Source organism: Pseudochaenichthys georgianus, chromosome 23 (genome assembly GCF_902827115.2).
Source record: "Pseudochaenichthys georgianus chromosome 23, fPseGeo1.2, whole genome shotgun sequence".
In the NCBI taxonomy this organism is placed as follows: Eukaryota; Metazoa; Chordata; class Actinopteri; order Perciformes; family Channichthyidae; genus Pseudochaenichthys; species Pseudochaenichthys georgianus.
This window is the reverse complement of record NC_047525.1, coordinates 282,603-295,688: the sequence shown is the minus strand read 5'-3', so window position 1 is coordinate 295,688 and position 13,086 is coordinate 282,603. Positions and strand designations below refer to the sequence as shown.

The 13,086-nt window shown below is 44.5% G+C and overlaps 1 protein-coding gene across 1 annotated transcript; it reads right to left on the bottom strand.

Moving 5' to 3' along the window:
* Positions 1–3,358: 3,358 nt before the first annotated feature.
* Positions 3,359–12,818, bottom strand: LOC117468456 (craniofacial development protein 2-like; the record flags this gene model as incomplete). Its single annotated transcript, XM_034112582.1, has 2 exons — positions 11,871–12,818; positions 3,359–3,367 (listed from the first exon to the last, which is right to left on the bottom strand). Coding segments are annotated over exons 1-2 (957 nt in total), but the record flags the coding sequence as incomplete, so codon positions are not given.
* Positions 12,819–13,086: the final 268 nt, after the last annotated feature.

Genomic DNA, 13,086 nt, shown 5'->3' with positions numbered 1-13,086 from the left:
GTCGAGGAGAGGTCATTCAGGCCTGCAATGGAAGGACACAGAGATGTCTGTGGTTTACATGTCTTTTGGAAATAATGTATTTCTTTTCTTCACATTCATTTTCAACCTTAATATTTTATTTAATGCCCAAGGCATTTTGTTTTTACTCCCCAGTATTATAAACACTTTCTGTGAGTGTCCAGTTTTCTATAAGTCTTTTACTTTAATTGTACTCTTCTTTTTCATCCCATCTCCATACTCTTGTAATTTATCTCCCAGGTTTTTGATTTTTATTTTACTCAAAGAACCTCCCTTAGGAAATCCGAACATTTCCGTCCATATATTTAATTTAGACAGACTTCCTTCACCATATTTTGCTCGCATGACATCAACAATCGGACCCTCAGGAGGCTGTACACACCCCCTCCCCTGCTTTGCTTCCATAACAAAGTCTTTAAAGTGTTACCAAAACACTCCGTGTTACAAAAACACTATTTTTCATCCGTCGATGCCAGATATTACAAATATCTCTGCTTTCGAGCAGTCCCTCTCATAAATGTCATGGAGTTTAATTACGTTTAACTTTAAACAATTTAGACTTTGTACACCTCACCCGTATTGAAAGCCCTTTGAGTTCGTTGGATCTCGTGAAGTCAATCGGTTCCACCCCTCGCGCTGGTCCCCTCGTCCCGTACGGTTTTTGTCGGGGTAGAGGAGGATCCAAGATCCCGGAGCTAGCAGCCACCAGCGTCCGGAGGTGTCCCCGATCGAACATACAGAGATCCTGCCGACAACGCCATTTGTTATGGAAATCTAGGACCCAAACACGGCTGGAGAGTACAAGTCAAGTGATCAAAACAAATAAATGGTGAATCGAGAAAAGCTGTCTTTTGGTTATTTATTTGAAGCTTCAAATACACGATACAATAATATAATTATGTCACAAGTCGGACAGAGTATAAGATAGTCTGCGCGAGAGTGCGCAGAACAATGAAAAAGCAGAGATTATATAGGAAATGAGTGGGAACGTGAGAAATCTGGATTCACACAGTCACATATTGTTATTAGACACCTGGCCTTGAGCGGGAGATAGCATAACGGTTCTCAGAGCAGGGAAGTTCGTGTGTGACTGTGTATGAGTCTCCCAGTAGTCAAAGCAGCTCTGTGGCCTTGACGCGTCTGGGAATAAACCCTAAGAGAATATAATAATAATAAAAGAAAGCACATCAGGAAATAAGAAGCATTTGGTTTAAGCATATGAAAGATATAATAAGGATGATATATTAGAAAATGTCCACTACAATATCCTCGTGGATTCATCTTCCTATTATACACACATGCATTTCCAAACATTTGGACTATCTATGTTGCAAATATATTATCTTTTCAATTTACACACGGCATCTATTGCACGTCTGTCCGTCCTGGGAGAGGGATCCCTCCTCTGTTGCTCTCCCTGAGGTTTCTCCCATTTTTCCCTTTAAACTGTGGGTTTTCTTCGGAAGTTTTTCCTTGTACAATGTGAGGGTCTAAGGACAGAGGGTGTCGTATTGTCATACTGATATTCTGTACACACTGTGAAGACCACTGAGACAAATGTAACATTTGTGATATTGGGCTATATAAATAAACATTGATTGATTGATTGATTGATTGATCCCACGGGTTCTTGTTTGCAGACAGCGGCGATTGGAGCATCCGTAGGCTGCACAAAAGTCCGGCATAGTCAGGTACTTCTGTAAACACAAAGCCAGCAAATTCCTGTATCATAATGCAAGATGTTTTTAACAAGCCAAACCACTTGGAAGAAATCATGTGTAACTTAAGTTATGTTGAAAAGAAAGAGCAGTTCTGCCTCTCCCACTGGTGTAAAGTTGCTGGGTCAACTTTGTAATACTAGGTCTCACTCACAGCCTCTTGTTATTAGCCAGCTAATAAATACAACCACATACACAAAGAAAAGCTGCAATTTCAACATGTCCAAGCATCCTGTATCATAGCCATGCTAATAATGTTTATAATAAACCAAACCGTTTGTAAATCAGTCAAGATTTCAGCAAGTTAAGAGTATTTTTGTGCAGATCACTCACCTTACAACAGCTACCATAACGCGAATCAGAGTAACTGTTGACTGTAGCAAGATGGCGGCCGGTCAGCTCCGCTGGAAAATCTCCCATGAGCCATCTAGTGTTTATATATATCTATGACTGTCACGATGAGAGAACCTACTCCGTTCCTAAAACAATCCGACAGGATTTCGTGGTAAGTGGTCCGGAATAATGACTGTAAATGTATTTGTAAATGAAAACCGTTACAGCTGGTTGCCTGTTTACCTACTTGAATTTCAAATGCAATGCAAATAAATACACGAGAGAAGAAATATGACTAGAAGGGCTTTTACTCAAGTGTATTATGTGGGACAACAGAACAAAGTAAACCTAAAAGAAGAAACTAAAATATTTTGAACCAAATATGTTTCATGTTTAATGTTCATCGATATTCAAAAAAGAAAACCCGCCTTTCATTTGGCATTTCAGTCTCTAAACATTACAGGTTATATTCAGTGGCGGCCGGCTCATAGGGGCGCTAGGGGCGCCGCCCACCCTCTTCCCACATGTTTGATTGTCATAAAAAAATATATATATATATATATAGGCTATATAGGCCTATATTTAAAAAAATATTTTTTTATTTTTAATGAACAAGGTAAATATTATATAATTTGTATCAGTAAAATGTATAATCTACAATAAAATCTCGTTTAAAATTGTTTTACGATATCTAAAGTTACTGATAAGTCACATGTTTCCTGCCTGGCCGCAGCGTGTATCATTACCCGCTCTCGTCCGGGCGGTAGAAAGGAGCCCTCAGCCAGAGCAGCAGCAGCCAACAAGCTGAATGCTGCTATCCGTATACTATGCCGCCGAAACATAATTTCAGCCAATCAGCGTCGTCAGATCTGATGCTCAAAGGGCGCCGTGTCAGCGCCCTGGCCTGTGTGTCTGTGAGTTGTTTGGACTCGTATCCAGTGATGTAGTGGGCGTTGGACGCGGGGGTACGCCGTACCCCCACTTATTTGGAGCATGATCTTTTTTGTAATAGTCTAATAAATATAAAATCATTGCCAGTCTTATCAGTTGCAAGTGTGTATTTTTTGTAATAATGACAAAAACATAATACATTTCACAGTAATTATAATAAAAAATAAAAACGATTTCCTTAAAGAATTATGATTAGTCATCAGGCTCGTGACCCCGCGGCGAGCTGGGGTGTGTCAGTGACACACCCACGGCCAGCTTACCGCCCGCCGCTTTTGCGGCAGCTCTTTCCCTCAAGAACGCTAACGAAAAAGCTCTATAATGGCAGGCAAACATTTTTTACTTGACTGCTTTTCTAAAAAGAATATAATTCACAAGAAGAAAGAGTCTAGCAGCACCGAAGCTACAAGTGAAGCTACTACTAGTACTACAGTACATCATCAGAAGAGCCGCCTAAAGACGTGGATAATGCTAGCTAACGTGCACGTTAGCTGCGCTAGCAACGTTCCCCTAGCTAGCTCAAGCTCACCTTTCCCAGAGGTATGGACGGAGGAGATGTGGCGGAGGAAACAAGAGACATACCCGTGGATAGACTGCAAAGCTGGGAAACTGGGCTGCAAAGTTTGTTCATCCATATCTGATGTATCAGTCTTCAAAACGCAAGGTGTGTGTGAAAAAAAGCAGCGCTGTCTGCTTATTTGCAATGTAGGCTAGGCCTAATCAGAATAATTTCCAGTCCAGATTCAATGTTTGCATTAGTAGGCTATATATATTTTTCGTTTTGTTTATTTAATAAGTTAATTTCAGGACAACTTTGGGAATTTTGTTTGTTTGTTATGAGTTTTAAATAGATTTTGAAAGTGGAGATAGAGAGAGAGAAAAGCAGCGCTGTCTGCTTAGTTGCAATACTGTAGTTTATGCAATTTAGGCCTCTACATTGTTTATGTAACGTATGTGCCAGTGTGTCCATGGTTTTGAGTCTGTGTGTGTCTGTTGAGCGCAGCGCCGTCTGCTTTTTGCAGTACAGTAAGTAAAGTAGGACTAAGCATACCGGTAGTTTCTGTGGACCTGTCTGCCCGTTTTGTGAGTGCACTGCGCGTGTGCGCACTTGTTTGGCATTGTTTGGGATTACCTAATTTAAAATAGCGTCCCCCCAGTAAAAAAATCCCCACTACACCACTGCTCGTATCCAAGGTGACGCTACAGTAGTTGTCGAGGTTGGCTGCGTCTCGGTGCTAGTGGGATCGCCGGAGCTGTAGATTAACATTTACATGCTTATTGTAGTTGTAAGGGCAATGCCTGTAGCACCATGGAGCATATGTGTGGGCTGGACCTGTGTTTTACAGGAAAGGAGTGAGCAAAGTGTGGAGTTGTCGATTCTTGTTCCGTTTCCATCTTCCTCACCCTCTCAAACTTTGAGTTGCGCGCTGCTAAAGAGACACGCTACCATGGAAACCAAACAATGCTGTATTAAAGTCCGAGTGGAAACAGTCGTGAGTAAATCTGATATTGTCAGAAATCGGGAGAAAATATGACCCCGGGAAGAAACCGGGGGGAGGGCAATGAAATCGGGGAGTTTCCCGCGAAAATCGGAAGGGTTGGCAAGTATAACACACACACACACACACACACACACACACACACACACACACACACCACACACACACGCACACACACACACACACACACACATACACACACAACATACATACCATGTATACATCACTTCGGGGGACATTACATTGACTTACATGCATTTCCTGGAGACTTATTCTAACCTTAACCATAACCAACACATGCCTAACCCTAACCCTTACCCTTACCCTAATCCTAAACCTAACCAAGTCTTCACCCTAAAATTAATGATTCCCCACCTCCAATTTGTCCCCATAAGGGAAGCCAGTCCCCACACGTGACTATGTAAACAGATTTAGGTCCCCACAACAAGTATAGTAATGCTAGACCACACACACACACACACACACACACACACACACACACACCACACACACACACACACACACACACACACACACACACACACACCACACACACACACACACACACACACACACACACACACACACACACACCGCGCGCGCACACACACACACACACACACATCATTTTCGTATTTAGTCTCCTGATTTTAAATGGGAATTAAATCATTTGAGTGTTCCCAAAGCACCAGTGTTCTGCAGTTTGTGTGGGCCCACTGTACTGTTGCAACAGTTTTGGAAGATTCATAGCTAACCACACTGAAGATTATGGATTATCTCATATTTTTAAGGCTCAATGTGTCCTACAATACAGAATACAGATTCTAATAGTCAGATATAGATATACAGATACTAAAGATACTACAGATACTAAAGATAGGCAGGTACTTGCTTTCAAGCAGAACACAGGGAAAAACAAATTTAGCGGGAGTGTTTACGTGTTGGGCGTAATGACGTACAACGGCCTCGACAATTTCTGTAGTCCTATTCAGCCACTCGGTAACAACCATCGTCTTTCAGACACGTAAACTCTTCAAAAATCACCAGTGGGATCACTGCTGATGTATTTAATGTCGTAGAACAAAACGTGATTTATCTCTTAAATTTGTGTCAACCACAGACCTTATTTCGAGCTATTTTCCAAAACCCTATGGAGAAAATGCATTGCTTTTTTGACGAAGGAACCGGAAGTGCTAAAATGCTAATTTACTTCCGGGTTTTAGGACGCGTCACTGCGGTTCTCTATACTGTCAACTTCTAATTTTGGGAAAAACGAAAACGTCTTTTAAAACTACAATTCCCAGTAGAGACGTGCCATAGAGAACATGTTGCGCAACACAATAGCCAGCATGTGTAGTTCTCGGGGGGGCAGTGGAGTCCAGTTTTGAATAGTCTGCCGTGGTTTCGTTCCATTACAAAGAGCTTGACGCTCGGCGTAACCTTGGCGCACTGCCACTCCAACATCGAATCCCAGAGCTTGAAGATTAATCACGGGGTATCGCTGCTCTGAGGCAATCTGTAATCAGGCTGCCTGCTGGTCCAGAGCTGGAGGAGGTCGGGCAGGGCTTCCAGCAGTTGGCCAACAGCCCTGCATTCAGTTCATTTGTGGATGCCGTTGACGGGTGCCACATTAGGATCAAAACCCCATCCGGACCCAGTGGGCAGGACTATGTGAATCGGAAGCTATTTCCATTCATACAGCTGCAGGCTGTCTGCGATGGGAAGGTGAAATTCATACAAACTTTCCGTCGGGGTTGTTCTTGTGTGTCAGTCATCCACACCAATCAGAAGTGCTGTGCTCCACATGTAGCAGCCATTGTTAACCAATCAGAAGTGGCCCATGATAGAAGGTGATTGACAGATTGATCCAATCACCTGCCAAGTATTTTTGAAAGTGCCTGCCCTTTCCAAATGGCTTCCAATAGAGCTTTCCTAGATGGTTTGGTGAAACAAACCATCTGAGTCAGGTTGGTAATGCTCCATCACATGTTTTACATCTAAAACGGTGAGTCTTAGACTGAAGCTTGACTTTAAAGCTACCCAACGGAAGTTTCATGTAAGTTTAGTTATTTCACTCGTAGCTCTGGCTGCGGGGGTGCTAGAGACGGGAGCACGTTGATACGACCTTCCTAGCCGGAAATATGGCCGCATTTTACAATAAACTTCAGTTGGGTCGCTTAAAAACAAATATCGCAAATCGAATCGCAATATCTGTCAGAAAAATCGCAATTAGATTATTTCCCAAAATCGTGCAGCCCTAGTGGCTACCCCTGCATAGTACACCCAATCACCATCGTAACTCCGTATCGGGAGCCACTACAGGGGAGAGTACAGATCCGCTTCAACGGCTGCCATGCCAAAGCGCGCAGCATCATAGAGCGCGCTTTCGGGCTACTGAAGGGGCGATGGAGGTGTCTCCTGTCGAAGTCCTTGGAGGTGAACCATAACTTTTGTCCCTGCTGTGGTCACTGCATGGTGTGTACTACACAACCTTGGCATTACTAACAAATTTGGTTTTTATGTTACCCGTTTGTTTGCTTGACAGAAGAAAAATGCATTTACTGGCCAGATGCATTACTCTGTTCTCTTGTTTGTGCCATTTATATGCCTTATTTCCAATTTCACCTTGCTCAAGTTTATTTAGAGCAAAGGACTTTACAGACCCATGTCTTTATTACAAATTGTATGTAAAATAGGCCATCACACAATTTCGTCAGAAACTGTTACGTTTAGTGTTGAAATTGAGCCATGTTCAGTGATACAATATTGTTATGCTTTGACTGAATGTTAAAATAAAGAAGAGACATGTGTTAGTAATTTTACTTATGTAGGTTTTGAGCTACATTCAGTAACATGACTCCATTTTAATTGTTATATTATTTATTTAATAAAACATCCCTGATATTGCTTTTGTATACTTTACACACGGTTGGTTTATGCGCAGAATGATTTGAGGTGGAGATTTGAAAAGCGGAAATTGATGTGGTCATTATGAGTTTCAGTATGACAGACAGTTATACCTTGGGTTGCACAATGACTTTAAAAACGTTGGCGTTTTAGTCATGTCACAATCATAAAATGTATATTCAGCTTTGTCTAAAATAAAGATCTCCTTGTATCTTTACAGTAAACACATTTGTTGTATTTTTTCTGTATTTCTACTTGTAAAGAAGGCGTCATGCTTGATTTAACCCTTGTATGTTGAATGGTGTTCGGGTCTGTGGGATCCGTTTTCATTATTCATCTAAAGAAAAATAACATGATAAATCATTTTTTCGCACTCACACTCAATGGCCTTGGCTCATTTTCTGTGAAGCACATCAGAACACATTTTCAATGACCACCCACTGTACTTCCCCCCCCCCCCCCTTCACATTTACATTACATACAGGGTGTTAACAAAAGTGTGGACATTTTAGGTCCTGTACACCTGTGTGTGTGTATGTGTGAGGCTTTTGTGTTTCTGCCCCTGCCATTCCCACACAAGGTTGCAACATTGTTGATAAATTCAAGCACCGACACCTGTCTGCTCTCACATTCCCGCAGTATGTCTTGCGGGTACCAATCTTAATTTTTTTCACATTCTATCCCAGCTGCAAATTTGGGGCGAGACACAATAAATAAAACGTTGCCAGTTTGGGTCCTTATCACAACTGATCAAAATGGCCAAATGGTTCTCTGCTCAGAGAACCATTTGATGATCATGAGGAAGAGAAATAGGTTTTAGAATGTGAAGATCACATTTCTGAGAATTTTGAGTCTGACAGTGACTTTGAAGAAGAGGATCAGCATCAGCTAGTTACAGCCGAAACAAATAAGTAGCACTTTAATTCATTTATGTGATTTAACAAATGTGAAAGGGCAAATATTAGCCATAAATGCTGTTTATATTCCTTGGAATTTGGATTAAGTAAGCATCTGTTGAGTATTTTAAGTGTGTTGAATTGTGTTGAATTGAAACCCAAAAAGGCAGCAGGGCCACCAGACCCATCCACTGGCTGAATAACAGATAACAGAAATATGAACACACCACACAAGGGTTAACGTCAAACTTAAATATGTATTTCAAAATTAAATATTATCCAAAACATCACATACAACAAATGAACAAATCCAAAGCAAAAGACAAAACAAACAGACACTATTCTTTGCGAAGTAATTGTTCGAAGAGCTCGAGGAATTTCGTGGAGGTTTCCTCGGAGGCTGCCTGCTGTCGGTTGAAACGGTCCTCCTCCTTGACCGCCTCTGCCTCCAGGAACCGTATTAATTGGGATGTGCGGTTTTTTTTAGGGGACGGGGACCGGCAGAGGTGGATGGCTCAACATCCTCCTGGCTGTCCGCGCCAGACTCGGTGGCCTCCTCATCCTCCACTGTGGCCTGGCTCTGGACAGCCTCAGTGGATGTTGAGCCACTACCAGAAGCCACAGCAGCTGTGGCAGAGTCCATCAGGAAGGGAGGGTCCATGGATGGCCTCCCACCGATAGCCTCATGCATGGCCGTAAAATAAGGCCATGTGGCTGCTGTGGCCTCTCCCCTGTCGGTCCCTGTCCCGGTTGGGGGGCATCTCAACTCCTACAAAAACACAAACGAGAGGTAAAATTACACAACAGCAGCTATGCTGAGCAGACACAACCATGGTTTCACAGGCACACATGAGTACAACTAATAAATTATAACATATTACCTTATATTTTCGTTTCAAATTGTCCCACTTGTTTCCGACCTGCGTGGGGGTTACTGCGGGAGTCTCACAACAATAATAAGAGCGCTATTGAGAGAGATGAGGAGTGGCATTTACAGTGGCCAATCATGCCCCTTTCACACCAACGCGTTTTCAGCTCCAGCTCGGAGCTGGAGCCTGAAAAGTGCCGGTTTTTCCTGTTCACACCGCAGAGGCGCCGCCTCTTAGCTCCGGAATCCGGTTCACTTCCATCTCCAAAAAAATGTTGGTCTAGACGCAAGAGCTTCGGAGCTAAGAGGCGGCGGCGCTTACGTCTCTCTTACGTCGAGGCGGGGGCAGGGGCGGGATCAACCTCCTGAACAACAACAAAATGCCTGCGTGTGATGTTTGTAAAGTTCCAAGTAAAGTCGTCCCTTGTAAAGTTGTCCGATGCCTTTCATTTCATTTCGTAAGAGGATAACCAAAGCGAACAGTCGGCCATTGTTGTTGTTGTCGATGTGAGGGATTTCCGCGCGGTTTGGATTTTATGAAGCAGGCACGTAAACGGTGACGTCATGACGCAGCAGCGGGAGCACCAATCGGGCTCTGGGCGGTGTGAACAGAGCAGGAGCAGAAAAGGGAAACCGGAGCTGAATCAGAAAATCTCTAGCTCGGAGCTAGAAAGGGAAAAGCGCTGGTGTGAAAGCCGCATCAGAGGGGTCTCAAACCGGATACATCACACGGGATGAGCGTTCCCAACCAACTGTTACGGAAATCTTAGACCCAGTCAATACTGTGGAGATACACGAGTCAGAATGATCAAACAATAAATGGTGCAAACAGAGTTGTCTTTCTGGTTATTTATTTGAATATATTCAAAGACACAGGTCTCACAGAGTATAGGATAGTCTGCAGGAGTGTGCGCAATAGTCACAAAATAGAAAAGCTTATATACAAGATAGGGCGGGCAGACAGAGTTTTGTGTAGCTAGGCGGAACGCCTCAGAAATCTGCTTTCACACGGATGTATTGTTATGGGAGTTCAAACTTTGTGTGAGACACCTGTGTCCTTAAGCCGTAGCAAACTTTGTGTGAAAAGGAGTAGTTTCAACATAGTCTGCCAAATCAGCTCTGTGGCCTTGAAGCGCTTGGGAATAAAAACCCTCTTTAGAGTATGCAGAGAAAACAGCACATATCAGGAAATGGTATAGTTGTTTTAGACAATGCTTTTAGAAGCATTTGGTTTTACCATATAAGGTAAGATAAAGAAATTGCCACTACACAACCAGAATGGTTTAAAGTTAAACTAAGGAAGTAGACGTAACACATACCGATAGCAGCACTGTTTGTCCAGCGGCTTAACGGTATAACGATACCGTCCAATCAGGTACCGGTATTGACTTAGTACCGGTTCTCGATACCCATCCCTAGTCAGGACTACCGTGGGGTATCGTCTCGACCTCCTTGGTGTTAGAGTGAAGCCAAGATCCTGCTCTCGTCCACTGATGGCCTTCCTGAGCGCATAATCCAGGACTATGATGAAGAGGAAGGGGGCTAGGGTGTCCCCTTGCATTACCCTAGCCAGGATGTCAAACTCCTCGCTGTTGCCATCTGGGGTCACCACCTTGGCCCTTGTTCCTGCATACATGGTCTCTATTGCCCGGAGTAGGTTGGGAGGGACACGTATGCCTCAAGGATCTTCACCATTGTGCTTCTGTGGATCGAGTCAAATGCCTTTTTCACCTCCTCGATCATTCTCCTTAGTGCCAAGATCTGGGCTACAGTGGTTCTCCCCTCTCGAAAGCCATTCTGGTTCTGCCTCAGGTGAGGGTCGATGGCGTGCCGTATCCTGTTCCGTATCATCCGGTTGTAAACGTTTGCGGTGATATATGTCAGGCTGATGCCTCGGTATTTGTCTGGCTTTGAGGGGTCTCCAGCTTTAGGCACCGGGATGATGTTAGACAGAGACCATATATGGAGGTGTGTGGCGCAGTGGATAGAGCCTTGGTGTTGGGTTCAGGGGGTCACAGGTTCAAACCCCACTGCAGTCAGCATGTCGTTGTGTCCCTGGGCAAGACACTTCACCCCAAATTGCTCCTGTGGGGATTGTCCACAGTATTGAGTATGTAAGTCGCTTTGGATAAAAGCGTCTAACAATTAACATGTAATGTAATATATCAGACTGCATGTTGTGCAGTAGAGCGATGTTGCAAAAGTCTAGGATGAGGACATCGAGATCACAGTTCTTTAAGACCTCCGGGGGTATGCCATCCGGCCCAGCACTTTTGCCCTCTCTCACTGTGGACTTCGCCCTGGCAAGCTCACTGGCTGTGAAGGGACCATCATCGATGGGCAGGTTCTGGAGGAATGCTGGTATACTTTCCTCAGCTCCATCCGCTGTCATGCCCAGCAGGCTTTGGAAGTGGTTGAACCAGGGCGTCACCCTCTCCTCGGGGCTGTGTCCCTCAACCTGTCCCTCCTTAGTCCTCTTCCGCCCAGTCATCTCATTGATGACCCTCCAGGCCTCCCCATATTGCCTTTCACCTTGCGCTGCCTGCACTATTCACACACTCTCCATCAGTTCCTCCCCTGTGATGGTGTTGTAGGTACTGAAGAGAAACTGTTTGGCTTCGTTCAGTACCCCACGTCTCTCCAAGGTTGGTTCACGCTCAAAGTTGAGGCGAGCTTCCTCCACCCTGGGGACCCTGAGGCTCAGTCGCACCCTCATGGAGACCACGCTGTTATCAGAGCCCACAGAGCTGAACGTGCTGTACGGTTCAGCATTCAGGATGGAGTTCCTCCACTTTTGCCTCACAAGTATGTAGTCCAACTGACGTAGCATACCTGTGGCTCGATCTACCTGGGTCCATCTCTTGCCTGTTCTTTTCCGGAAAATGGTGTTCGCTGCCAGTAGTTCATGTTCCATGAGAAGGGCCATGAGGTATGCGCCATTGCGGTTGGTAGAGTCGTGGTATGGGTAGGGTGCGTCCTCTGGTCCAAGCCTTGCGTTGAAGTCACCCAGGATTGCCAGGAAGTTGTGCGCTGGGACATCTCGGACTGCTGTTGCAAGGTCCTCATAGAACTTCTCCACCTCCTCAGATGGTGCCACGCTGGTGGGTGAGTACACGACTATGACTGTTGTTACTGGGTTGCCTGAGAACTCTGCAATAAGGATCCTATCGGTGTGATGATAAACCAGACGGAGAGCCTTACGCGCCAGAGGACCCAGCATTAGCCCTACGCCCCCTGTTGCAGCCTGGGCCTGGTTTCGCCATGCAGATACAGTGATGAACGTGCATCTCTCCACTCTGCGATACACGATCCGGTCATCAGTGTGCACTCTTCTGTGTTCCTGGATTCCCAGGATCTCCACTCCCCGTTCCTCAGCACAGTGTGCTAGTTCGACCAATCGAGCTTCTTCTCTCACTGTACATGCATTGAAGGTTCCCATTACGAATGGGCTCCGATAACGCATGAGTGCATTGGACGGGGTGCTGTGATCGGACAGGACCCCCCCTTGCTGGTTTGGGGTCCTATCGTCATGTTGTCCTCCGGAAGGAGGACCAGCACCACCATCCGCTGCGATGTTCCTGCGGACTCCCGCCGTTGGAAGTATAGGATTTGGAATGACTTTGTTCTTCATGGTTGGCTTTACTATGCTGATTAAGGACTGGGGTGCGCAACTCCTCTCAGTCCTGGTTTTAGTTCAGAGTGTCCTTCTGCTAGATGGGTTGCCTTCCATGGCTATGAGCCCCATCTGCCCCTGCTATTTGCCCATATCTGGGAGTTTTTATTTGACGCTTTTTTTTACAGTTTACCTTAAAATTACAAAGACATATCTTAAAGTCTTATAATAGTAATGCACTTTTATATTACGAGTTACATATTTAATTACAGATAATAATTTTTAT